This window comes from Alexandromys fortis, unplaced genomic scaffold, assembly GCF_014885135.2.
Source record: "Alexandromys fortis isolate MF-2015 unplaced genomic scaffold, M_Fortis_MF-2015_v1.1 scaffold_221, whole genome shotgun sequence".
Taxonomy (NCBI): domain Eukaryota; kingdom Metazoa; phylum Chordata; class Mammalia; order Rodentia; family Cricetidae; genus Alexandromys; species Alexandromys fortis.
In genome coordinates, this window is record NW_026068096.1 from 406,565 (window position 1) to 432,196 (window position 25,632).

A 25,632-nucleotide genomic window follows, 5' to 3' on the forward strand; every position below is an offset into this window, starting at 1 on the left:
CCCCCCCCCTGGCTCAGTCCCGCCCACCCCAGGCTCAGCTCCGCCCCTCCCTCCCGGGCCCCGCCCCTTTCTGGCCCGGTCCTGCCCCTTCCCACCCTGGCAGACCCACACCATCTGCGACCCCGCCCAGGCTGGATTCGCGGAGGGTAGCCTGGCTCACCCGCCAAGTCATGAGCGAGGTCTTTGATGAGGTGGCCCACGATGGCGTAGGCCACGGCTACCACTAGGACGGCGGCCATCAGCAGGTACAGGGCGTAGCGAGGCAGGCGGATGGCGTCCAGCGGAGGCGGCCGGTACTCTTCGTACATGGCCGGGGCCGGGCTCCAGGCCCGTGCCTCGCTCGCCGACCCCGCCATGGCTGGCAACACCCTCCACCGGAGCCCGACGCAGGCGATTAGGGGATGAGCTGCAAGGATTAGGACGGCTGCTATATCTGTGGGTGCCCTCCCTCGATGGCTGTCATGACTGTGACGCCGATCCGCCCACGCGAGAACAGTGCAAAAGCCCGGGGCAGCCGTGGGGCAGAGGGACAGGGTCTCCGGGGGACCCTGGGTGGCAGCGGGCAGTGTACTCTCATGCGCGCCCTCTGGTGGCCACGGTAGGGAGGACAGATGTAGGGTGGGAGCCTAGGGGGTCAGCATGTGACAGAGACCTGGGTTCAGATCCGAGTTCTGAAGAGTCGCTGCACACGCTGTGGCTGTCCCAGGCTCTGATAGCAGGCATTTCCCTGGGACGAGGGGTTAATGTTACCCCATGTGTCACCCTCCAGCTTCAAGGGGTGAGTCATCCTATAAAATCCCACAAACTGGCTGTGAGGGACACAAGATGCAGGGTTTTGTGGTATGTAGATGAGCTTCATGCCTCTCCACCCCCAGCGGAAGACTGGAGGGACCTGTGAGGAGCGCAGCCAGGGGTTTGAGGGGTGAGGAGGGGCCATGTGAGGGTGGTGCCCCCAGGAGGAGGGACATCTTGTAGACTTGGTCTCGAGGAGGCCGCCCGTGGGCAGGATGGCTTGAGGAGTCCAGGCTGAGTGACCAATGAGGTGGAGAACTAGCTGGCAGCCTCTGTGATGTGAGGACTGGAGTCAGGGCCACAATCTGTGATCCTGGCATCCAGGAGACTGAGGCAGGAGGATTGCCATGAATTCCAGCTCATTGCCTCATTGCACTCCGACTCAAAAAAAAAAAAAGTTGCGGGCTGGAGAGATGGATCAGCGGTTAAGAGCATTGCCTGCTCTTCCAAAGGTCCTGAGTTCAATTCCCAGCAACCACATGGTGGCTCACAACCATCTGTAATGAGATCTGGTGCCCTCTTCTGGCCTGCAGGCATACAGACAGAATATTGTATAGATAATAAATATATATATATATTTTAAAAAAGGTTGCACACGATAGCGTCTGGCAGCCATCACAACACTGGTGGAAGCAGGAGAATAAGGGCCTCCCTGGACCACATGGGACGCAGATGGGAAAATAACCCAGAGTGGGCAGGGCTCAGCGGTTGCAGCACCAGCCGCTCTTGCAGAGCCACCATGTCTAAAGAACACACACAGGACGAGGGCTAGCCCAGGCTAAAGCGCTCATCCCACAATCGAGGACCACACTGCTGAGGCGGGAGTGTGACCGAGCACCGCCGGAGTGCCAGGGCGTCACCAGCGTCACCGCTGACCTGTCCTGAAGTGGCACAGCCTCAGTCTCCCTTGGAGCCCTCTTCCTGGGGAAGGGGACCCAAGGCAGGGGAGGGGAGGGGTCACCTGGCCTGGAGTCACTGTGGTGGTCACTGGAGCAGGGCAAGCTTGCCCGGTGACAGGGACAGGGGGTATCCCAGGGAACACGGAATTGTGGGGCCAGGATGGGAACCCATAGCACAGGCTCTTAGCTGTACCTCTGTCCCCAAAAGTCAGACATACAAACAAGGCCATGTCGCTGTCCCCACACCAGGAGCCACCATTTGTCAAAAATAACTTATTTTATTGTGCATTGTCCTGGAGTTGGCTTGTGCCCCTTGATGGCCCAGACATGCACTGCCCCTAACCCCGCGAAGTCGGAAGTATTCGCCGACCTGAGACCCCACAACCTTTCCCGGCATCTCAAACCTGACCATTCCCTGGTATCCGGAAGTTCCCACACTGCAGTGCGCCAGTCTGGAGGAATAAAATTATAGACAGACAGCTCCAGGAGGGAGCACTGTGCACCAGCATCCAGAGGCAGCTGTGGAGGATGGGAATCAAGGCGGCACAGATGACTGGCCCCCAAGTCTGGATAGTGGGCGCCGCTGGAAGAGTCCCACACGCAGGGCACGGCCCGCAGAACCCTGCCCACTGCGACGGCAGAGTCCAGGGTAGTCCTAGGCAGTGCCCGGTGCTGCTAGGTCAGGGCGGCGGCCGCAGGCGCTCTAGCCCGTTGGCGTACTGGAAGTCCAGGCCGCACTCGTGCTCGTACATGTCCAGCGCTACCTCGCAGCTTTCCCGCACCACACGCTCGGCGTCGGTGATGTGCTCCCGCAGTGCGGCTAGGCAGGCGGGCCTGGCGATAGCACCCAGGGCCTCTGCGCATTCGTGTCGCACCATGGCGCTCTCGTTGGTCCGCGCCAGGGTGGCCGCCAGCTCGCCCACGGCCGCCTCATGCTGCAGCTGGCCCAGCACGTAGCCCACCTCATGGCGGAAGAGGGCGCTGCCACAGCGCAGACCTGCATGAGAGCACAGGAAAACGGGTCGGAACAGCTGCCTGGGGTGCCAGGGTGGGGACCTGCATGACCAAATGGTCAGGACCACCCAGGGCAAGTGACCAGGCATTTTTCCAGGCCCCCGCCTCACCTTCAGCCAGGGCCAAAGCCGCCTCCTCGCCACCCACGTTGCGCAGGGCAAACATGGCACGGTACCGCTCAAACAGTGGCAGCGCCTCGTCCAGCAGGGCCTCCCGCAGCCGTCCCACGTCCTGCTCGGCTGCAGGGGGTGCTGGGTCCACGGAGAGGTAGGGTCCTGCGCTCCCAGCCTCCCCAGGGTGCTGCTGCAACCACTCCAAACGCCCGACAGCCAGCTGGCACGTCTCAGCCACCTGTGAGGGTGGCAGAGGTGGTGTGGGTCCCAAGGCTGGGTGCACGGGGCCCGACTGGCATATTCCCCTCTCCGAGACTCACACCAGGCAAATGGCTTCAGGCTGGACAGACCAAGGGGGCCAAGCAGGCCCAAGCTGTGTGCAGAGGCCCTGTAGCTGGACCTCACGGGCAGAAGGCGGGGGACAGGCTCATGCACGGGAGCCCACAAGGAAGAACAAGGCCAGAGAGCAGAAGCGAGCCCGGCGCCACAGGAGCAATGGGTAGCGCACAGCGCAGCCCTCGCACATTGCAGTATTGCTCAGCCGTGAACACGAGGGAGGCTCTGGCATAAACACTGCATAGAGCCACCTTCAGGTCATGGTGGCCAGGGGCACAGACACAAAAGGACACACAGCGTGGGCTCCACGACAGCAACATACAGAGTGGGGATCCAGCGTAGAAAGCTGATTCGTGGGTGAACGGGGGGGGGGGGGGGGGGGGGGGGCGGGGGGGGGGGGGGGGGGGGGGGGGGGGGGGGGGGGGGACGACCCAGAGCTGTGGGAGGGCTTAGGACCGACCCTGCCCCCATCTCTACAGCATCCTTTCCCAGGAGGTTGCCCTGGCAACCAGGCATGGACTCCACAGCTGGCCTCACAGGCAGGGGCCAATATCCTCACCTCAACCACTGGGTCCGTAGAATACTGCTTGAGGAGGTCTAGAACTTCCGGGTTACCGATTGCCCCCAGAGCTTCCCCTAAGGAGACAAGTCAGTCATGCAGGGTTTCCATGGTGTCCAGAGGCTGCACATCAGCTTCCCAGCCGGCCAATCAGAATTCTTACCCCAGAGGTTGGCCCGCTGCGGCTACAGCAGCCCCACCCCACCAGAAGCCATTGGACTAGGAGCTACACAAACCTTGGGCCAAGGGGACAGTGTGCCAAGATCCCGAGGCCAGGAACGGGGGCCTCCACCCTTCTGCTCACAGGCCAGTGTAGCCCTCATCACCCTGGAGTTCTCACTGCAACCCTTCCTGCTAAGGCATGCCACGGGGTCGCGCCCTCACTCACTCACCCGCCTCGTGTCGCACCATGGGCTCCTGGCTCGTGTCGCGCAGCACGTCCACCAGCACTGGGATGGCGCGCGAGTCCTGCATCTGGCCCAGGCAGTAGGCCAGCTCGTGCTTCAGCAGGGCAGAGCTGTCCTCGAAGGCCTGGCTGATCCAGGCAATAGCGTGTGGGCCCCCGAGCCCCCGCAGCGTGAACAGGGCCCGGAAGCGGGCCTGCAGAGGCTCCTTGGGGTCCACCAGAGTCTTCCCTATTGCCTCCACCTCCTGCTCCGTCACCATGGCGACGGCCTCCGGCAACCTGCCACAGAAAAGGGTGCGGGTGAAGCCCGTGCTGAGGTTCACACCTGCAGACCCAGTCCCGGGGATGCTGAGGCCGGGGATCTCCCCCAAACCTCCATATCAACCACTTCCCAAGGAAGAAAATAAGAGCCCTGGCGCTGTTGGTCCATCTCCGTCACAGGAGGTGGCCTCACGCAGAAGCCCGGGGGTATCCCATGTCACAGGCTCCACACGATGCCCACAGGAGGAGGCACGGATGGAAGCCAGGCCCCGGGGACCTGGTCCTGGAGGATGACCTCCAGTGACCCCCATCTCCAGGGACTCAAACCCCGAACTGAGGACAGGTCCCCTTCAGGACAGCTTGGATGCAGATCTGGAAACTGGATCTCAAGGCTGCCTGGCTGATCCTCCCACGACTTCACGTGAGACTCCTCCACAGTCGCCGAAGCCCGTGCAATACACTTCACTCCTCCCCTCCGCGCCCCCTGCGCGGCCTGACAGGCGCAGGACCACACACCCAGCTAGCTCACAGACACTCTCTAAACATGGGTGAATTAACCCGGAAGCAGACATCTACAGCTATGAGAAGGGCGCTCTGCAAAGACCCTGGCGGATGCGTCCCAAACAGGACTGACAAGCTGTGCCCAGCTGGAAGGCCCTCCTGGGCTCTGATGTCATCCAGCTGCCCCCGGGTTTAATGAAGGAGGCATGGCTGCCCAGCAGGGACGCCCAGCACCTCGCTGGAGACGCTGAAGCAGGGGGATGGCCGGTCCCAGATCCTGCTTCCAAAAACGGGAGCTGCACGGGCCCGGCGGCACGAAGCCGCTGCTCACACCCCGGCACCCCGGACAGCCGGGCTGCCGCGGCGGGGAGGCCATCCTGGGATACGGAAGGCCCCGTGTCGGGCGGCGAAGTGTCCCCCGGAGGCACTTCCGGCGCCCCTCACCGTGCTCTCGGCCACGGGGACTCGACGCTGACTCCGCACACGCAGGCCGCGTCGACGCAGGCCGCGGTGACGGCGCCACGGACAAGGGGAGCGCTGGTCAGCAGCTGCGGCGAGCGCAGCGTAGCTTAGGCGCCGCCATCTCGGCGACCACGTGACCAGGCCGGGCGGAACCAGAGCTCAGAGCCGGAGGAGCGATTTCCGGTCTTCCTCCGGAACCGGATTCTCTCCCCTGCCCACTCCTAGAGAAATCAAAATGGTTCTCAAAGCGCAACGGCGACCAATACCGACGGAGCATGCGTGAAGCTTCGGGGCGGGGCTCTACCGCCGGGGGCGTGGCCAGTGGTCTGGGGCCGTAAGAAAAGGTGGGCGAAAGAGGGGTTAGCAAGCAGCTCAGCGGGTGAGGGCGCTTGCAGCCAAATCCGACGACAAGAGTTCGATCTTGGGGGCCACAGGCTAGACTACGCGCCTCGTCATGTGACATGTGCATGAAATCGATGTTTAGAAATTTTGTTTTGTTTTGTTTTGTTTTGTGAGACGGGGTTTCTCTGTAGCTTTGGAGCCTGTCCTGGAACTAGCTCTTGTAGACCAGGCTGGTCTCGAACTCACAGAGATCTGCCTGCCTCTGCCTCCCGAGTGCTGCTGCCACCACCACCCTGCAATATTTAGAAATTTAAATACAGGGCTGGAGAGATGCCTCAGCAGTTAGAGACTGGCTGTTCTTGCAGAGGACGGAGGTTCCATTCCCAACACCACACAGTGGATCACAACTGTCTGTAACTCTAGTTCCAGGGGATCTGACACCCTCATACCCGTGCATATAAAATAAAATATTTTTAAGATACATCATATGTGCGTAAGATGCCATAAAGAAGTTCATTATTACATAGTTATGTAAATTTAATCTATGATAATGACGTTTTCAAAATAAAAGTAAAGTGAAGGCAAGATTAAAATACACTATATATTGATCAAAATGCCCTCAGCTAGGCCGTTAATCTATGGGCTTGTATGATATACTAAATAAATATGAAAAACAGAAGTGTGAGTACATATGATGAAGATACACAATGTATATTTATGGACGTGCCAAAAACTGTTAAAGTAAAATGAACACTGTACTGAGGATGAATCATTTCAAAACATTTCATAGCCAGACAATAGTGGTGCATGCTTTTGATTCCAGCACTCAGGAGGCAGAGGCAGGGGGATCTCTGTGAGTTCGAGGCCAGCCTGGTCTACAGGGTGAGTTCCAGGACAGCCAGGGCTACACAGAGAAACCCTGTCTCCAAACAAAGGAAAACTAAACAAAACAAAATAGAAAATAAGTGAAAGCCACCGCCATTCTTCCACTGAGATACTGAGTCATCTGTCAGCCCTCTGCAGGAAGGCAGGGCAGTGAGCTGCGCTCCTGGCTCAGTCCAGCTGCACCATGTGATTTAATTTCCTCTCAAGACTATGTTGTTAGTCCAGCCTTTGCTCTCAGCCTGGGGTTGGCCTGCTGAGCGCTGGGACCACTGAACATCACCATCTACCCCCTGAGGACTCAAGAAAGTTGGCTCCCAGAGTGACATGGTGTGTGTGGAGACAGAGGCAGGAGAAGGGCCACCCTGGCCTAACGGGTGAGCCCCAGGCTGAGTGAGAGACCCTGCCTTCAAACACGACAGAGAGCAACTGAGGACCACGCCTCAGGTTTCACGTGCATGTGACAGGGAAAAATAAACAACAAACATGGCTGCCGATGATGACTGCGACGCCATGGGGCACAGCTCAACTCATTTTTACATGAAGCTTCTGGAAGGGCTGGGCTGAGCTGGGGGGGGAGGGCTGCAGCGGGGCACAGGGTGGGGTGATGCCAGGTGTGATCTGAACCTCAGAACAGCAGAGGGGAAGCTAAGGGCGCAGGGGTGCAGGAAGCAGATATGGCTTCTGAAGGAGGCTGGTGCTCCGGTCACTGCTTGGCATGCTGCCCAGGCTGCGCTGGGAGGAACTGATACCGGGAAAAGCTGCACAGCGCCCAGCAGCCATGACTTCCCTTCTGCAGCTTCTCCACCCTGAGTCCAGCATCCCTGTGGCTGCAGGCCTGCCTTCCTCACGAGGCGTTTTCTGCTTCACAGCTGTTGGTCAGCTAGCAGCCATTAGCTTGTGGCCTCAACACTCCTGTCTCTATAAAGAGTGGGTTTTTGCCAGGCAGTAGTGGCACAGTCTTTAACCCCAGCACTCATGAGGCAGAGGCAGGAAGATCTCTGAGTCTGAGGCCAGCATGGTCTACAGAGCTAGGGCCAGAATAGGTTCCAAACCAAAGCTGTCTCAAAACATTAAAAAAAAAAAAAAAAAAGTAAATTTTGTTTTTTTGGATCCTCCTGCCTCAGTGTCCCAGCTGAGAGATCAGAAGCCTGTGCCACTGTCACTGTCTGGTTTGGTGGGGGCACTGTTTTATTTATCTTGTTACATTTATGAGTGGAGCACAGATGTCCCTATGGTTAGAGGACAACCTGAAGAGCTGGCCTCTTCTACTGTGCGTGCCAAGAATCAGGCTCCCCATGCACCTTTGTCTGCTGAGTCATCTCTGGGCCCTTGACAAGAATCTGAACTCCTGTCCTCATGCTGGCCGGGCAAACATGTTACCGCTGAGATATCTCCCACACCTCCTAATTTTGATTTTTTTCAACTTTATTTTTTGACAACAGAGCCAGGTGGAGACGGGGCTGTGCTCCTCTGAACCCCAGGGAGGCTGTGAATGTAAATTCACCTGTCTTCCCACCCAGGCTCTGGGTGTCCAGGCCCAGAGTGAGGTCCTATATGGTGCTCTGAGTGCCACTGTGTGGTGGCATCTTCTGTGCACCCCTAGGAGGTACTGGCTTCTGTTACCACATTTGGCTCTGTCTTGTCCAGACTCGGTGACCAGGCTTTTCTGATAGGGTCCTCGGTCCAGCGTACTGATTTAATCAATCTTAATTTAGGGAGCTGGAGTAATGAATGACCCAGTGGTTAAGAGCACTGACTGCTCTTCTAGAGGACCCGGGGTTCAATTCCCAGCACCCACAACTGTCTGTAAACTCCCAGATCTGACGCTCACACACAGACACAGATGCAGGCAAAACACCAATGCACATAAAATAAAAATAAATCATTTAATCTGGGTGGTGGTGGCGCATGCCTTTAATCCCAGCATTTGGGAGGCAGAGGCAGGCAGATTTCTGTGAGCTGGAGGCCAGCCTGGTCTACAGAATGAGTTCCAGAACAGGCTACAAAGCTACAAAAAAAGAAAAAAAAAAAAAAACCCTTTCTTGAAAAAAAGAAAAAGAAATAGAACCCCCCCCCCAAAATTAAATGTATAGATTTTCTTCTTTGTGCTCGTGTGTGAGTTAGTGCCCTCCCGTGGGGTTCAGCTGATGAGGAGCCCATTCTCTTCTTCAGGCGCATCTGGGGACCAGTCTCAGCATCACAGGTGCGGCAGCGGGCACCTTTACCGGCTCCTTCATCACTTGCTGACTTCCCACCTGAGCCTTCCGGCCCCTGGCACCCATGAATCCACTTCCCAACTCTGGACATTTCCTGTCATGAAGCCCAAATTGTGTGGTCCTTTGTGTCTGGCCCTGCTGCTGGACACAATGTCCTTTGGGGTCCCTCTGTCTGAGAAGCTATCAGAGCTCTGTCGTTTTTCAGGGCCATGTGGTGTTCCACGGCATGAATGGGTCCTGAAGCTCCCCCCTCCGCAAGTGGACACTAGGTTGTGAATGAAAGGGGGCACCCATGTCCGCGGTAGGAGGCTGTGGGTGGGTGACTGAGCCTCTGCTGGCCTGGCCCTGTGGCTTGGCTGTTCGGTGTTCTGCTGCCAGCCCCTCTCCTGTGTGGGCTGCGGATTTCACAACTTGCCCAGCAAGGAGAATGACTCATCTTTCCCCAAAGCCTTGCAGCGTGATTTGCCTTGTTTTGGAACAGGGGTGAGGCACCGGAATCTGAAACCGTGACCGCACTGTGTGCTGAGCACCCCAAGGCCTTTGCGCAAACCTTTCCCCCTTTGCCCACGGAACTCAGCCCCCCAGCTCTTCCTTTGCCATACACACACACACACACACACACACACACACACACATATGTGTGTGTGTGTTTAGAATTTAATTGTTTGTTTAGTGTGTGTCACTTAGTCATGGGGAGGCACAGGTTTGTGTGTGGTCAGAAAGTCACAACTTGTAGGAGTTGGGTCTCCCTTCGCCAAGTGGGCTCCGTGTATTGAACGTTTGTCTTGGTCTCGCTGGCCCCTATCTATTTTTTTTTTTTTTTTGGAAGCAGGACCTTCTTGAGCTTTGTTTCGAGCTGTCATCATTATGGCTTCTGGGAGTACTCGTTTAAGGCGCATAATAAAATTCTTTAGAGGCCGGGGTGGGTGTTCTCACTTTCAGGTAATCCTAGCACTTCGGAAGCTGAGGCTGGTGGATTGTTTCCAGTTCGAGGCCAGCCTGGCCAGAGAGTGAAAACTCTCGAAAGATCAAAACAATACACAAATGCCTAGTGCGTGCACAGCAGCGTCCGCGCGCCGTCCGCCGAGAGAACCAAAGTTTCGGGGTGACGCTTCCCCACTTCTTCCTCAAACAGGAGCCACGCCTTCCTCAGCGCCGAGTCATCCGCGTTGTTTTCCCCTGGACCGCACTTCCGACCGCGGTTGCCCCGGGCAACGCGTGCCGCCCCGCTTCCTGTATTGATTTGAATCCTGAAGGACGTCCCAGACTCCCGAGCTGCCCTGCGCTGCAGCGCGCAGGCGTAGTTGTACGCGGTGGGCGCAGGCCCGGCACAGAGTGGGCGTGCCCAGGGGGCGTAGCTTCCAGACGTAGCGTGGTGGCGGTTCGCGGGGCGTGGCTCTGGAGGGGCGTTAGATACTTGAAGGGGCGCGGTTTCAGCTGAGGACGCAGGGGATTGGAGAGTGCGATGCGCGATGGGCGTGGTCATGGGCGTGGCTCCCCGGGAAAGCCCAGGTGGCGTTGGGAGGGGAGGCAGAGGGGGCGTGTCCCGGCGCGCCTGCGTGTGGGGGCGTGGCCTTGGCGCGGGGATGCGCTCGGCGGCGGGGCCGGTCGCGGGCACGCGCGCGGCCTGCGGGACAGACGGAGGGAGGGAGCCGGGTTGCCGCTGAGTGCCGCCATATTAGCGACCGCGGAGGCCGGGGGATTCCCGTGAGCTGCGGCGGCGGGGCCTGGCGCAGCGGAGGGGCCTCGAGCGGGCGCGGCGTGTTCCTGGGCCCGGCGGGAACCGACGGGAACCGGCCGGCGACGGGAGCGAGGCAGGTGAGGACACAGGTGACTGGGGGACCCGCCCCCCAGGCCGACCCCTTCCTTCTCCGGGCTCCCCCACGTCGCAGCGACCTTCGGTTCTGGCCTCCAGCCCGCCAGCTCGCTGCGTCTGTCAGAGCCCTGCATCCCCAGCCCCGCTCCGAGCCCTGCTCCCCCGGATGCAGGGCACCACCCGCGCTGCTTTCCCGCACCCCGGAATGCAAACGCACCCTGCTCCTAGGTCAGCCCCTGCGTCACCCCAGCCCCGAGTCGCCTGCACTCGGCGACCTCGCCTTGACCTCGCCCTGTCCATCACAGCCCTTCTTCCCCAGAGCCCGCCTCTGAGCCCGGCACTGTCCAAATCCAGGGCATTCCACATGTTGTTACTCTAGACCCGAGGTCAGTCCCGGTGTCACCCCAACCTCTACCTCCGTGCACTCGCAAACCCGGGTCACCCCCTTTATGCTCCCAGATGAAGGCCTTCATCCGGAGCCATCTGTCCTCGGTGACCTCGCCCTGCCCACTACAGCTCTCTTACCCTTTTGAGCTATATTACCCCAAATTTAGGGCATTGTCCTCCATGCTGCACACTCAGAACTCTACAGCTACAACCACTCCCCTGTACCCTGTTGACTCCCAAATCCAAATCCCCCTGCCTCAGACACTTCCTACACCCAAACTGAACTTCCAGGTCTGAGTCAGTCTCATAAATCCACAGTCAGAGCCCAGGAGTCTCAGGTACAGCCTTCTGCAGGTGAGGGGTCCCCCAGTGGGAGACTTGACCCCAAGTGCGAGGCAGTCTGTGTGTCCCCAAGCTGACCACATGCCTTCTCAGGTCTGAACCTTCTCCCTGTGTCCCTCCGTCTTCTGTCCCAGACTCAAATCCACTGTCCCCTCCAATCACCTTTGCCCCCCCATCTTCCGTCTAAGCCTGACGCCAGTCCCTGTAGAAGGCAATCTTTCCTTCCATGCTTCCGGTATTCACCCCCTAGTCCAGAGCAGGTGAGAAGCAAGTCCCCTACCCCGTTCATTCCCATGGGTGCCCAGTGAGCAATCACCCAGGACAGACCACGAAGGTGACTCTGAGCTCTGAGGTCAGGCTTGGAGAGACAGGGGTTTGGTGGCTCCCGCTCTCGTGGGGCTGGAATGGCAGGTGTTACAAATATTTTGCTTGTTTGGTTTGTTGGTTGGTTGCTTGAGACAGAATTTCTCTGTGTAGCCTTGGCTGTCCTGGAACTCACTCTGTAGACCAGGCTGCCTCTGTCTCCTGAGTGCTAGGATTAAAGGTGTGCGCCACGACACCCAGCAGGTGCTGTAAATATTAGTGGGGTTCCTCTAAGGATGTCTTCAGGGTGGACTTGGTACTTGAGGAATTTAACCCAATGTCTTGTGGATCATCAGGTCTTGTGGCTTGTATCAAGGGTGTATTCTCTTTACCAATACTAGCCCTCTGCTTCCTCGTCCTAGAGGGTTAGGAGCTAGCTGTGCACTGCAGGAGTCCCGGCGTGTTTCATTTCCTGGCGCTGGACGTGGGCCCAGGGCCTTTGCACATGCTGTACAATAGCTCACCTCAACCATGCCCCAGCCCCTCACTCAGATTCTAGACAGAGGCTCCACCTTGACCATGGTGCCTACAGCCCCCAGCCTTTTTTTTTTTTTTAATGCGTGTATGGATTTTTTTGTTTTTATTTTGATTTTATCTGTATGGATATTTTTCCTGTATGTATGTTTGGGTATATGTATATTTGTGCCTGACAGAGACCAGAAGAGGGTGTCAGATCCCCTGGAACTGGAGTTACAGACAATTGTGAGTCACCTTGTGGGTGCTGGGAACTGAACCCATCTCTTCAGCCCTAAGCTGTGTTTAGTTTGTGTGTGTGTGTGTGTGTGTGCGCGTGCGTATGTGTGCGTGTGTGCTTGTCTATATGCATACCGTGTACAGGCAGTGCTCATGGAGGTCCAAGGGGGTGCCATGTCCTAGTACTGGAGTTACGGGTACCCACGTGGGTGCTGGGAACTAAACCTGGACTCCTTGCATGTGGTCTTTACCATTGAGCCATCTCTGTAGCCCCATTTAAATGTTTAATCCTTAAACATTTTTTTGGTGTGTACATGTGCATATGGTGTACATGTATGTTTGTGCAGGTACACACAAGCAGAAGAGGATGTCACATGCCCCACCCTGTCACTGTCTCCCTTACAACCTGGACAGCCAGGAAGCCTCAGCCCTGGCCTTTATGGGGTCTGGGATCTGAGGTATGTCCTCAGGCGTGCCACCCCCACAGCCATACATTTTTGTTTTGAGACAGGATCTCAGTGAGTTGTCTCAGCTGGCCTGGTACTGGCTGGCCATCCTCCTGTCTCAGCTGCCACAATAGCTGGCACCACAGGCCTGTGCTTTCAGGGGCTTGGAAGGACTTGGGCTGTCCTTAGAAGTTGGAAGAGCCCTGTGGGTGTGGGTGTGGGCGGGAGGACACAGGTCTTAGGAACCTGAGGCTGGAGGGTCGTGAGTTCGAGGTCTGTGTACAGTGGCCCTGAGGATGTAGGTTGGGGACACAGGTCCATCAGGAGGCCACACTGTACAGCTGGGTGTCCAGAACCTCTGCTTCTTGTGGCAGGTTCCTTCCCCACAGCACAGACCCAGGACAGCATTCCCCTGCCTCGGCCTCCTACTTGGCACTTGCCCTTGCTTCCATTCTGTTAGCTGTCCGGTGCAGCAGGTGGCCCCACCCCCAAGAGCTGTGAGCCATGTCTGCACCCCACATGTCTTCATGCGTCTGTGTATCTGTCTTTCTGTGTGTGCATCTCTGTGTTTGTGTGTACTCATGTGTCTGTCTTTGTGTGTCTGTATCTCCGAATGTGTGCCTACATGTGTGTGTCTGTGTGTGTGTACTCGTGTGTCTATGTATCTCTGTGTGTGTACTTGTGTATCTGTGTATCTCTGTATGCCTACATGTGTGTCTATGTGCATGAGTGTGTCTCTGTGTGTGTGTACTAGTGTGTCTGTGTGCATGTGTATCTCTGTGTGTGTACTCGTGTGTCTGTGTATATCTGTGTACCTACATGTGTGTGTCTGTGTGCATGTGTGTGTTAGGTGGGTGTGTGTCTGTGTGCATGTGTGTGTTAGGTGGGTGTGCGTACGTGTGTGTGTGTGTGTGTGTGTGTGTGTGTCTGTAGGTCAGAGGGCACCATGCAGGGGTGAGTTCCTTCTTCCACCATGTGGTCCCATGTTGCAGCTTGGGTGTGCGGCTCTCCAGCCTTCTGCTGAGTGCTCTGGCCAGCCCCTTTCTGGGGTTTGTTTTCACTGTAGTCTCACTCTCGCTCAGGAGGCCTCAAACATGCAGCAATCCTCCTGCCTCAGCCTGCCGAAGTACCAGGATGGCAGGTGTGCACCACCATGTCTGACCCCAAAGAGGTTTGAGGATGAGACGATGTCCCCTGTCACCATCGGGAATTCCCACTATCTTCACCAGCCTTTGTTTTAGAAAAGTTTGTTGTTTTTGTTTTGTTTTTTTAGGACAGGGTCTCTATGTAGTCCTGGCTGTCCTGGAACTCACTCTGTAGACCAGGCTGGCCTCGAGTGCTGGGGTTAAAGGCCACCACTGCCTGGCTTGAAAAGTTGGTTTTAATTATTTTTTTTCCATGTTTTTATCTGCTTTATGCAGATAATAGTATCACATTTTACATTTTATTAAAATGGATAGTTGTGGTGTGGCCATTGCCTGAATGTATTCTAGAGCTTTCCGTCACCCTGAAGTCCACCCCGTTCCCGAAAGGGATCACCCCAGCTTCTGACCCAAAGGTCTGTTCTGAAAGCTTCCTACCACAGCCTCTCTGGTCAGTGTCATCTCTGCTGGGAATGGGGTGCACACGTTTTGACTGTCTGCTCCTCAGAACTGCCATCTTGTCCTCTCCTGTCCCTAGTGCAGCTGCGAGGAGGGCGTGCATGGCGGCAGGGGGAGAGCTTGGTGCTGCGCTGCTTGTCCTGGGGAAGCAGCCCACCTTGTTAAGAGATCCTGTAACCCCAGGGCTTCTGGAACTCTGGACTCACCCTAAGGTGGCCATGACAGGGAGAGCTGCAGGTGTGGGGTGGGTGGAGGCTGAAGTCAGCCTCAGCACTGCGGGCCCTCCCTCCCATGAGGACCAAGGGCCCTGGGCCCTTGGTCTACAGAGCATTCTCACAGACAGCCACGCTGTCATATGGAGACCCACGCGTGGTACAGTGCAGGGGTCTCTCCCACAAGCTGGGGCACCCGGTCTGCCCAGCTGGCACAGGGAGGCTGAGAGTGGCCCACTGCTGGATGAGCGAGTGGGCGGGGATGCACGTGTACTGAGGGTCTTCTCACTCTGGGCCCATGCTGGGCGAAGCGGTTTGCTCAAACCCCAGGTGTCTAGGGGTCCCTGACTGATGGGAGCTGTCACCTCCTGCTCTGCTTGTTTCTCCTGACTAGAAGGCCGCTGTCTGGGCCCTGCCATGTGCCTGCTTCTGCCTGTCACACCAGCCACCGTTTACTACTGACAGTTCTCAGACCCTTTGTGCCATCCCAGGTCCTCAGGTATTCCTCACACATGCACACAGGAAGAGCCCGTGCTCTCCCGTGCAGCCTTCTGAAAGGTTGCTGGGGGTAGAGTCTCCCGGAGGCTCGGCCAGAGCTATGTCTCGGGGAATTTGTGGTAATACAGGAGATAGCAAAGTGGAGTGGGGACCCCGTTCCTGGACAACAGGCCTGCTTGTTAGCCTGTGTCATTGGGAAGTCCCTGCCTTTGCCCTTAAAGGTATCTTGGGGATCACATGCTCTGGTCAGCATATGAGCTCTGTGGGACATCTGATCTGAGGGTCCCTGTGTCCAATGCCCCTGGTGGGCACTGCTGCAGGAGCTGACCGCAGCTCTGCGCGCGGCCTGTCCCCATGTGTGTTTCCAGGGCAGGGGACAGTCCTGACCACATGGCTGCCACCAGTTGGGACAGAGGGAAGAATGGGGCAAAGAGGCCTGGTGTTTTCCTGTGCCAGGGCCTTGGGTGCAGCTGGCTGCCAGCCTCCATCTCCGCCTGCTCTGTGCTGTGGTGCCTTGAGTAGCTCCTGTTGTCTTAACGGGGAGTGTGGAATGCTCCTGATTCCATGGACGTGCGTGTGTGTGTATGGAATGGGGCTCAGCACCCTGCAGGGCCCAGCAAGCCCCGCCTGGCCACAGTGCAGCATGGTGTGTCCCCACAACTTGGCTGCAAGTGGGGGCTCTTCTTGGGTTCCTTGACACACCAGCCATGAGGACCAGTTTTTCAGGATTTGTAGCCCCTAGAGGGTGTGACTTGCTGGCAATTAAGGGTCAGATGAGCTGCACTTCCGTCCTTGGGGGAGCTTCCTGGTGACAGGAGCCCAAGGGCCTTCCTGGCCCAGTGCCAAGCAAGAGGACAAGTGTGCACTGGGGGTGGGCGACTGGTGACACCCTGGCTCTTGGTGGCATTGGCAGGGGCTGGTACAGGGCTCCATCACACCCGGCTCTGTTCACTTTTGTGTGCTCTTGGTCCCAGTGGTCACCAAACTGCGAGAAACCCCCCGCTCACAGCATCCTGGGATACAGCCAGGATCAGGCCCCTGGGGGAGACTGACTCTCAGCAGGAAGGCACAGGACCCAGAGCTCCCAAGGGTTAGCTGGGCCTGGCTGGGCTTGGGTGGAGTGGGCCAGGCTTGGAGCAGGACCCTGCCACCTGAGGGGAACTCATGAGCCTTAGGCCTAGGCCACCTGGCTGCTGGATCAAGTTTGTATGCAAGGACTGGGGCCACCTGGGCTTCTGGGGACCAGGGAGCAAGAGAAGGCCCAGCCTTTCCCTCAGAGAACCAGGCAAAGGGGTGGGTCTGCCCCGCCAGGCCAGACAGCAGCCGGTGTCAGTGCTTCATCTGCACTAGGCTCCCACTCCTGCACCCCTCAGCCCCACCCCTGTCCCCCCCATGTCAGCCTCTCACCTACAGTGGTGAGGTGACACATTTGAACAGCTCCCGAGCCTTTCCCTGCCCTCGCTTTGTGTCTTCCAGGCCTGGGTCACGTGAGTAGGCTGCCCTTCAGCTTGTATCTAACAATGGAGTTGAACTCCTGATCCTCCAAGCATCCTAGCCCCGGGAGCCGAGGCAAGAGAATTGTGTGCTCCAGTCCAGCCTGTCTCCCACGCTGGGTGGCTAGAGCAGCAGGCGGCAGCCCGGTCTCGGGGTGCCTCCTCAAAGTCGCTTTAGCACCTTCCTGTTCATGACTGAGTAATGTTCCTGTGCACGGATGGACCTGCAGCAGGGCAGGCTTCCGCCCGTGGTTGTCTGTCTCCGGTCACACAGCCCCTTCAGCTGTTGAAGGGACTAAGGCCTGAGAGAGTGCCAGGCTCCAGGACCACTGAGAGTTGGTGCTGAGGACCAAGCTTCGGTGTGGGAAATGGAAAGTTCTGGGGAAGGATGCAGAGCCAGTGTTTTGCTTCTGCCTTTTGTGTTTCTCTGTATTCCGTGTGTTTAACATTGGGTGGAGTGGGAGGCTCCGGGCTCAGGCCAGAGGGGCCCAGTGCATGCATAAATCATGCTGTGGTGTCTAGGGCCTGGGGTAGGAGGGCATGGGAAAGTTGGCGGCCTGCAGCTCTGCACTGGGTGCTGTTGACATGGACTGTCCCCCAGGCTATAGGGACCTTTGCCTTTTTGTGTCTCCGCAATGAAGTATAAAAGCCACATAGTGCGTAGACCAAGGGCCTGGTCTCTGTTAGCAAGCAATAGCCTCACAGCCTGAGATCCTGGACAGCCTGAGGGCTCTGCCCTGGCTGACCACATCCCCTCCCACCTCAGTTGTAAGCTGTCTGAGTGGACATCAAGGGTGATGGGTCATAGTTGCTCCAATTGCTGATGGAGGCTAGTGTCCCCAGTCCCCCCCACACTTGGCTTGGCACTGGCCCCACCTCCCTGTTAGCACTGGTCACTCCAGGGACTGAGGCTCATCACACAGGCACACACTCAGGTACATCAGGGCCAGCCTGGGACTGCTGGAATGTCAGGACCAGGGCGGATCCTGCTTCCCAGGCTCAGGGGTGCTATGTTCTTGACTCCTGGGATATACTCCTTAGGCATGGTGACACACATTTGAGGCAGGACATTAAGATTCAAGGTTATCCTTTGCTACGTAGAAGGTTGGGGCAAGCCTGGGCTACATGAGATCTTGTGTCAAAAATAAGATTTACAGCAGTGGTGGCGCATACCTTTAATCCCAGCATCGGGAGGCAGAGTTCAAGGCCAGCCTGGTCTACAAGAGCTAGTTTCCAAAGCTACAGAGAAACCCTGTCTCCAAAAGCAAAAAAAAAAAAAAAAAAGAATTACAGAGCAGCCCAGTCTGTCTTCCTGGTTGTTGTGTCCCATGGGGCGCTTACCTTGTGTCTGCCCTGCAGGCTGCCCTCAGCTGCGGGCCCCGCCCCGCCGCCTGCCCGCCCGCCCGCCCAACATGGATCAGGACTATGAACGCAGGCTCCTGCGGCAGATCATCATCCAGAATGAGAACACAGTGCCATGTGTGAGTGAGGGGCCCCCATCGAGCCCCCAGGGTGTCACCTGCAGACCCTGGCCAAGGGACCTTCTCTGGGGGTCGCCGCAGCTGAGCCCCCCACCTCTCTCCCAGGTCTCGGAGATGCGGAGGACCCTGACACCAGCCAACTCCCCAGTGTCCTCGCCCAGCAAGCATGGTGACCGCTTCATCCCCTCGCGGGCCGGGGCCAACTGGAGTGTGAACTTCCACAGGATCAATGTGAGGGCTAGACCTAGCAGAGAGCGGGCCAGTCACCCCGAGGTGGGCACAGCCCCCCATTGCGGTGTTCCCTCACGGGCTGCTCTCCCATAGGAAAACGAGAAGTCCCCAAGCCAGAACCGGAAGGCCAAGGATGCCACCTCGGACAACGGCAAAGGTGACGGTCGGCCCCGCCCACTTGGCCATAGCCCCTCCCGCCATAGGACCCGCCCAGAGCACACCCAACAACCTTCCGCCCTGCCCCTGCAGATGGCCTGGCCTACTCCGCACTACTAAAGAACGAGCTGCTGGGCGCGGGCATTGAGAAGGTGCAGGACCCGCAGACGGAGGATCGGAGGCTGCAGCCATCTACACCCGAGCACAAGGGTCTCTTCACGGTGAGCCAGCGGCAGCCAGGGCCCCGTGAGGGAGAGGGCTGTGGGGGGGCCGGGGCTGCTCTGTCTGCAGCATCCAGCCCATTCTGTGTCGGCTTTGGGTGCTTGGGGGTTCCCAAGCCCCGAAGCCACAACAGCCACTCCGCACGGTGTCCCTGCCCCCAGTATTCCCTCAGCAGCAAGCGCTCGAGTCCTGACGATGGCAATGACGTGTCTCCATACTCCTTGTCCCCTGTTAGTAACAAGAGGTGAGCCAGGCCTGGGACCCTGAGTGTCCGGGTGGTGAGAGGGACACAGGGGTCTGGGACAGCAGCAAGCGGCCTTCTGCTGTCCCCGCAGTCAGAAGCTGCTGCGGTCACCACGGAAGCCCACGCGCAAGATCTCCAAGATTCCTTTCAAGGTGCTGGATGCGCCCGAGCTTCAGGACGACTTCTACCTCAACCTGGTGGACTGGTCCTCCCTCAATGTGCTCAGCGTGGGGTTGGGCACCTGCGTGTACCTGTGGAGTGCGTGCACTAGCCAGGTGTGCACCAAGCACCATCCATGGGGGTTTGACTGACCACAGGCGGTGCAGCCCGTGTGCACAGAGTGTGCCTGTTCCTTTGATGCTCCCCCCTACACAGACATACACCCGCTTCTCCCTGAGGAGACGTGAATGGTCCCCAGGGACCACTGTAGACGCTGGGACTCTGGTCTCCTTTGCTGGACTCTGGTGCCATCTCTGCATTCCACCCCATGGCACGAGCTGGGGAACGCAGGTCTGAGGCCAGAGCATCTGCCCTCACTCTGACCTCCTGCCCACAGGTGACCCGGCTCTGTGACCTCTCTGTGGAAGGGGACTCGGTGACTTCTGTGGGCTGGTCTGAGCGGGTAAGTGAGGAAGGGGAGCCCTGTTGTCACCTCTGACCCCTAAAGGAGGAAGGGTGAAACCCACCTGACCTTTTGATCTTTGAGTAAGGCCACTGAGCTGGAGGCTTCTTCCCTGTGCCACAAGCCTTGGCGATCTCTGAGACTCTGCTGCTGCTACTCACTGCAGCCTGGGGTGCAGGGGTGGGCGGTATCCCCCGCACAAGGCTGGCACAGTGGTGGCCGAACGGTGATGTTGCCAGGAAAGCCCCGCAGACAGTCTAAGCAAAGCAGTACGTCCAGGTAGCTGGGTGTGGTGGCTCCCAAGGCTGGAGGATTGCCCTGAGTGTGAGGTCTGCTAGTCTGGATTATAGAGTAAGCCCTTGTTTTAAAAATTAAAACAAAAAATGGGCTACAGAGACCATCCTGCCTCTCTGGGCACGAGATGGGTAAACTTCTTGTCCCCATATCCAGCTGATGGCCACCTGGCCACTCCTGTCCTCTAGGGAAACCTGGTTGCAGTGGGCACACACAAGGGCTTCGTGCAGATCTGGGATGCGGCCGCTGGGAAGAAGCTGTCGGTGCTGGAGGGCCACACTGCACGCGTTGGTGAGGACCTGGCCAGCCCAGCCGCACCCTTGGCCCCGGCCCTGCCCAGGCCCGGGCTGACCCGCTGTCACCCTGCAGGGGCGCTGGCCTGGAACGCAGACCAGCTGTCATCGGGTAGCCGTGACCGCATGATCCTGCAGCGTGACATCCGCACACCACCCCTGCAGTCAGAGCGGCGGCTGCAGGGCCACCGGCAGGAGGTGTGTGGCCTCAAGTGGTCCACAGATCACCAGCTGCTTGCCTCAGGGGGCAATGACAACAAGGTACAGCTGCTGTCACTCCTGCCCCGCCCCGGGAGGGCACGGCCCTGGGGTCATCTTAGAACATAGAGCTCATGACCCCAGAGTTGGCCTGGGCAGGTGCCTGCCCTGGGTGCCTGTTTCTGGGTGGGCCTGTCACAGCCTCGGCCTGCCCGCAGCTGCTCGTGTGGAACCACTCAACTGTGAGCCCTGTGCAGCAGTACACGGAGCACCTGGCAGCCGTGAAGGCCATTGCTTGGTCCCCACACCAGCACGGACTGCTGGCATCTGGGGGTGGCACAGCTGACCGCTGCATCCGCTTCTGGAACACGCTGACAGGCCAGCCCCTGCAGTGCATTGACACTGGCTCACAAGTGTGCAACCTGGCCTGGTCCAAACATGCCAACGAGCTGGTGAGTGCCCACGTGGGCCCGTGGGAAGCAGGAAGCATGGGGGCTGAGACCCCCGCCACCTGTGTGCACTGTAGACTGATGCCGGCCTTGGCTGGTCCAGACTCCATGCCCCCCTGAGGGAAGCCCAAGGGCGCCTCCAAGCCCTCTGCAGCCCTCACACCTGGTCTCCATCCTAGGTGAGCACACATGGCTACTCACAGAACCAGATCCTCGTGTGGAAGTACCCGTCCCTTACACAGGTGGCCAAGCTCACTGGCCACTCTTACCGTGTCCTCTACTTGGTGAGTGTCGGCCACTGTTGCTGTCAGCCCCCTGGGGCCCCACGTGGTGGACTTGTCCCTGGCTGGCTGAGTACTGCCCCAGCCTTCCTGCTGTACGCTCCTAAACAGTGTCCCCCTACCCTGGGATGTGGGAAGTGGAGGATCCTCCCCACCAGGCCTCGCACACCACCTGGCCTCTGTCCAACAAAAGTGCCAGTGTCCCGGCTGCCTGGTAGGCCTAGCTTGGGAACCCAGGGCTCAGACCCACCGCTGCAGGGGCCTTTGTGTCCTACACCCTCAGCCTGGGGTGTCCCCTGGCTTCTACCTGGGTCTCAGAACCTGCCTGCTGCAGCTGGAAACAACCAAGTCCCTTTTGTCCCCTCTATAGGCCATGTCCCCTGACGGGGAGGCCATTGTCACTGGGGCCGGAGACGAGACACTGCGGTTCTGGAACGTTTTCAGCAAAACACGCTCTACAAAGGTAAGGAGGGTGCGTGGTGCCCTCACATGGTCACACCCCTTGGGTTCTTAGGGCACACGGTCACTCTTGTTCCCTGTTCCCAGGAATCCGTGTCTGTGCTCAACCTCTTCACCCGGATCCGATAGACCCGGGTGCAGCCCCTTGGGGCAGAGATAGAGCAGCCAGCATGCATGGGCCTGCTGTCCCTGCAGTCCCCAGGAGGCATCTGACGGGCGGGAGCCGGGCCGGAGACCCCAGAGTCTCATTAAATGCCTCGTTGTGAGCTGTGGAGCCAGTGTCTGGGACAGGGACCCTCATCCACCGGCTGCATCCCCTTCCTGCTGGCTGTCAGCGCTCTCAGATGGACACTTTTGACCTCCCTGTCACCACTGCCTGAGCCATATTGGACACAGCTGAGCAGGAGGCCCGGGACCCCATCAGAGCCCCAAACCCAGTGTCACTTGGGCCTGTGGACCAGAGCCGATATGCCCCTCTGCAGCCACCCCAGCCAGAACATCCTGGGAGGTGCTGGCGGGGCCTGCGCCTCTCGCCCTGACTCCCTGACCGTGCTGCCACTCTGTACTCTGTGTGTCACCCATGTGTGTCACCTCGCCCCTCCCCAGCCAGCTGCCTTGTCTGCCATGTCCACTTCCTCTTGGCCTTCTGGAAGCTTCTCAGGCCTCCCTGACCTCAGACCCCCCATCTTTGCTGCTCCTCCCCAGTGTGGTGGCCGTGGCCATGGTGTGTGCACGTGTGTATATATGTATTTGTGACGCCTTGGGGTCTGTTGTGTGTTTTGTTGCCTTGTTCTAACACTGATGGCCGGAGAAGCCACTGGGCATTAGGACACAGGTCACTGTGGGGTCTGCTGTCTGAGGCTGGGAGTGAGGCAGACATTCTTAACTGTGCTCCCCAGCAGGGGCTTCATCCCAAGGCAGCAGGGTGGCTCAGCCTGTCGGGAGTCACCAGAAACACCAGGGACACTTGTTGCCACCTGCCTGAACAGAACAGCTTATCCATCTGTCAGTCCCAATACCACACTTGTCAGTGAGGCTGGGCTGGTCCCCAGTGGACAGACAGCTGTGAAGGGTGAGGTCCTATCTCTACCGAGAAGCTACCACAAGCTGCCGCTGTGGTGGAGGAGGCTCAAAACTGCAAGCAAGCGGGTGTGGTCCAGGCCCCCATCCACACACTGGGGAAAAGCCTGCGAGGGTCCTGAGTGGCCAGGGGACTTCAGCCCCAAGTGCCCAGAGGTGGCCTTCTGTAGCCTGTGCAGTGGCCAGTTTGCACAAAGTCCCTGGGGCAGGACAGGTCCAGCAGCATGTTGCAGAGAGGGAGTTGTTTGTGCTGTGGAAATGACCCCAGATGGACCCTGGTGCCACCCAAGGGCAGTGAGGTGGCCATCAAGTACTTTAAGTTGGTTGTGTTGTTTATTGCAGTAAAAACACAAAACACTATACTATCATAAAATGAGCTCTGTAACAATCACTGCTAATTCCGGGGGCAGTCTCTGACCAAAGGTGCAAAGGCCCAACCACATCCATCACGAATCCACTTCCCTCTGTGGATCCCTGGGTCACAGACATTTACTGTCATGGAGCCCACACTTTGTCCCTCACTGAGTCCCGTGTCCTCGAGGTCCCTCCACACTGGCTGAGTGATGGTCTAGGCTGTGTCCCCACCGCCCAGCAGATAGTCCCTGAGCAGGACAGAGACTGGGTAAGGTGGGCAAGGGCAGACTGCCGAGACCCTGGCACAGGGAGGACATTGTGGGGCAGGGGGAAAGTTGAGGAAAGCCAGGTATCCCCAGGTAAGGAGCTGGTGAGAGTCCAGAGCCACAAGTCTCACTTCAGTCCTGAAGGCTCCAGTCTCACACCAGGAAGTAGGCTGAGGTCATGGGGACCATGGCTGCCCACTTCCCTGTTGCTGGGATACCTTTGTCCCTGTCAACAATGGCCCTAGGGCCTCTGGGAACACAGGGGCAGACATGAAAAACCTGAGGCGGGAGGCTGCCCAGCCCTTTGTCCCCTCAGGCACCCTGGAACTCAACTTTCCCGCCCTTTTATACAGGTGGGTTCCTGCATTTGGCATCTCCCTTCACCCAAGCACCAGCTTGTGCCCCCCTCCCCTGTAACCTGCAGTCAAGTGGGCTGGGATACAGGTGTGCAGGGGATTGGGAGTTAGGCATGTGCACACCCACACTACAAAGGAGGGAAGCCCTCAGTCTCTCCCTCCCTTGAGTGGCCACGGTATGTGTGAGAGGTGGCAGCCCTAAGGGGCAGTATGCCTGACCTGTGCACGTGTGAGTGATGGGGAGATCACTGTAACCCAGGCTGGCCTCAGCTTTACCACGTGGCTGGTGACCTTGAACTCCTGCCGCTCCTGCTGCCCTCCACAGGGCTGGAATATATCGCCACACTACATTTTTAAAGCTTGAGCCAGGATCTTTCTGTGTGTGTAACCTAAAGGCTTAGAAAGATCCCCCGCCTCACTCAGCATACTGAGCACAGGACGTGTCACCCAGCAAAAGTCCCATTTCACAGGCCTGTTTCACATCGACCTTTTGTGGGCTAAGTACAATCCCAGGGGGTTACCATGGAGCCACCCGAGTCCTGGTTTTGAAACTATAGAGGGTGTACCCTCTTCTCTGTTGCAAGTTCCAGGCCACCCAAGGCCTGCCAGAGCACTCAACTCCGGGTACCATATGAGAAATTTCCTGCCAAGCAGACCCCGGCCTCCCCCCCCCCCCACTAGGCTCGTGCCTGTCATACAAGCACTTGAGAAGCTAGGGCAGGAGGATTGCTGCATGGTCGGGAGACGTGCCTCAAACACAAGCAGGGCATCCTCGGCTATGAGACAATGACAGTGGGTGGGGGAGCGCACAGAGGAGACCCTGGGCGGGTATGGGGTGGCCCTCACCCCTTTGCAAAGGGGGCGGACACCCTTGCGACAGGGAGCAGTGGGCAACTGCGCTCAGTGCCCATCCTCCCTCAGCAATGACTACCTGTCCCTGGAGGGCCCCCGTTGGGCACAGGCCGTCAAGCAAGCCGTGCGCTGTAAGTTCGCGCCCATGGGACAGGACGCAGCCGGCCAGGTGTGGTTCACCGGCCTGACCAACTCGGACCCACGCAAGGCCTGGTACATGCTGCCTGCTGCGCTTGACAGACCGTACCGCGAGGCCCATGCGCGCTGGCACGGCTGCTTTGAGAGTCGCCAGCGTGGCCTGCCGCCCGGTGAGTGTCGCGCCCCCAGCCGCGCACGCCCGTGGGTCCCACGCTGACCCCGCCCTCGTCTTCCCGCAGCCTACACGCAGCGCCTGCGGGAGACGGCCTTCTGGGACCCCGTGCTGCCTGCGCAGTATCTCAGCCCAGGCACGCGCTGGGGGTGCATGCCGTGGAGGGACAGGCACATCCGCAGCAAGGAGTTTGGTGAGTGGCGGATGGGGACGGGAGGGAGGTGGGGCGGAGGTGCAAGCGGGCCACTCCAGCACTCCCGCGGCAGAGGCAGGAGGATCTCTGAGTTCTGGGGACAGCCTGGGCTACACAGTGTCAAGCTTTAAGAGACCCTGCATCAAAACTACAGGGGAAAAAAAAAAAAAAAACAATGGCCCGGTGGTGGTGGCACTCGCCTTTAATCCCAGCACTGGGGAGGCAAAGGCAGGTGGATCTGTGAGTTCGAGGGCAGCCTGGTCTACAAGAACTAGTCCCAGGACAGCTTCAAAGAAACCCTGTCTCGAAAAACAAAAACAAAAACAGCGAAGACCCGGGCAGCAGGTGGGAGGGGGTGGGGAGCCGGGGCAGGGCGTGGCCAGCACGCAGAGGGTCCCTGCCAGCCTCTGAGCCCAGTCCCGCTCCCCAGTGGTCAACAGGAACCAATTCGGGGTGGAGCCCTTACGGTCCGACTACGTGCCCCACCTGTCGCCGCCACAGCGGCCGCGCTACACCTCGCAGGACTTCAGGCAACGGGACAGAGAGCGCCCCTGCCCGGCCACCGGCCAGCCGCCCCCGGCCTTCACGCCCGCGCTCTGATAAAGCCCTGCTGCCGACCAGTGCCTCGCGCCTCCGTGGGCCGGGCGACCATCC

The 25,632-nt window shown here is 58.5% G+C and overlaps 3 protein-coding genes across 3 annotated transcripts; 2 read left to right on the forward strand and 1 right to left on the reverse strand.

Moving 5' to 3' along the window:
* Positions 1-1,993: 1,993 nt before the first annotated feature.
* Positions 1,994-5,487, reverse strand: Dohh (deoxyhypusine hydroxylase). The gene is made up of 5 exons (XM_050123460.1): positions 5,326-5,487; positions 4,106-4,398; positions 3,714-3,790; positions 2,816-3,056; positions 1,994-2,688 (listed from the first exon to the last, which is right to left on the reverse strand). Exons 2-5 carry the CDS (start codon positions 4,377-4,379, stop codon positions 2,372-2,374), a joined length of 909 nt encoding a protein of 302 aa, XP_049979417.1. The 5' UTR covers positions 4,380-4,398; positions 5,326-5,487; the 3' UTR covers positions 1,994-2,371.
* A 4,938-nt stretch (positions 5,488-10,425) lies between these two features.
* Fzr1 (fizzy and cell division cycle 20 related 1) lies at positions 10,426-22,327 on the forward strand. The gene is made up of 14 exons (XM_050123458.1): positions 10,426-10,604; positions 17,997-18,118; positions 18,224-18,349; positions 18,443-18,506; positions 18,599-18,726; positions 18,889-18,971; positions 19,063-19,246; positions 19,528-19,593; positions 20,076-20,178; positions 20,257-20,441; positions 20,597-20,830; positions 21,007-21,111; positions 21,479-21,571; positions 21,655-22,327. The coding sequence occupies exons 2-14, from the start codon at positions 18,050-18,052 to the stop codon at positions 21,694-21,696; spliced, it is 1,482 nt and encodes a 493-aa protein (XP_049979415.1). The 5' UTR covers positions 10,426-10,604; positions 17,997-18,049; the 3' UTR covers positions 21,697-22,327.
* A 150-nt stretch (positions 22,328-22,477) lies between these two features.
* On the forward strand, positions 22,478-25,585 carry Tektip1 (tektin bundle interacting protein 1). Its single transcript, XM_050123462.1, has 4 exons — positions 22,478-23,620; positions 24,545-24,783; positions 24,853-24,978; positions 25,409-25,585. The coding sequence occupies exons 1-4, from the start codon at positions 23,538-23,540 to the stop codon at positions 25,576-25,578; spliced, it is 618 nt and encodes a 205-aa protein (XP_049979419.1). The 5' UTR covers positions 22,478-23,537; the 3' UTR covers positions 25,579-25,585.
* The last annotated feature ends 47 nt before the right edge of the window (positions 25,586-25,632 follow it).

Excerpts from the sequence above, each read along its gene's own strand:
- Dohh (XM_050123460.1), bottom strand. The coding sequence starts at position 4,379 with ATGGTGACGGAGCAGGAGGTGGAGGCAATAGGGAAGACTCTGGTGGAC. Across the intron at positions 3,057-3,713 it reads CTACGGACCCAGTGGTTGAG|GTGGCTGAGACGTGCCAGCT; the intron begins GTGAGGATATTG and ends CCACCCTCACAG. Across the intron at positions 2,689-2,815 it reads GGCTTTGGCCCTGGCTGAAG|GTCTGCGCTGTGGCAGCGCC; the intron begins GTGAGGCGGGGG and ends GCTCTCATGCAG.
- Fzr1 (XM_050123458.1), top strand. The coding sequence starts at position 18,050 with ATGGATCAGGACTATGAACGCAGGCTCCTGCGGCAGATCATCATCCAG. Across the intron at positions 19,247-19,527 it reads GGAGTGCGTGCACTAGCCAG|GTGACCCGGCTCTGTGACCT; the intron begins GTGTGCACCAAG and ends TCCTGCCCACAG. Across the intron at positions 20,831-21,006 it reads CCAAACATGCCAACGAGCTG|GTGAGCACACATGGCTACTC; the intron begins GTGAGTGCCCAC and ends TCTCCATCCTAG.
- Tektip1 (XM_050123462.1), top strand. The coding sequence starts at position 23,538 with ATGAAAAACCTGAGGCGGGAGGCTGCCCAGCCCTTTGTCCCCTCAGGC. Across the intron at positions 23,621-24,544 it reads TTTCCCGCCCTTTTATACAG|CAATGACTACCTGTCCCTGG; the intron begins GTGGGTTCCTGC and ends ATCCTCCCTCAG. Across the intron at positions 24,979-25,408 it reads CATCCGCAGCAAGGAGTTTG|TGGTCAACAGGAACCAATTC; the intron begins GTGAGTGGCGGA and ends CCCGCTCCCCAG.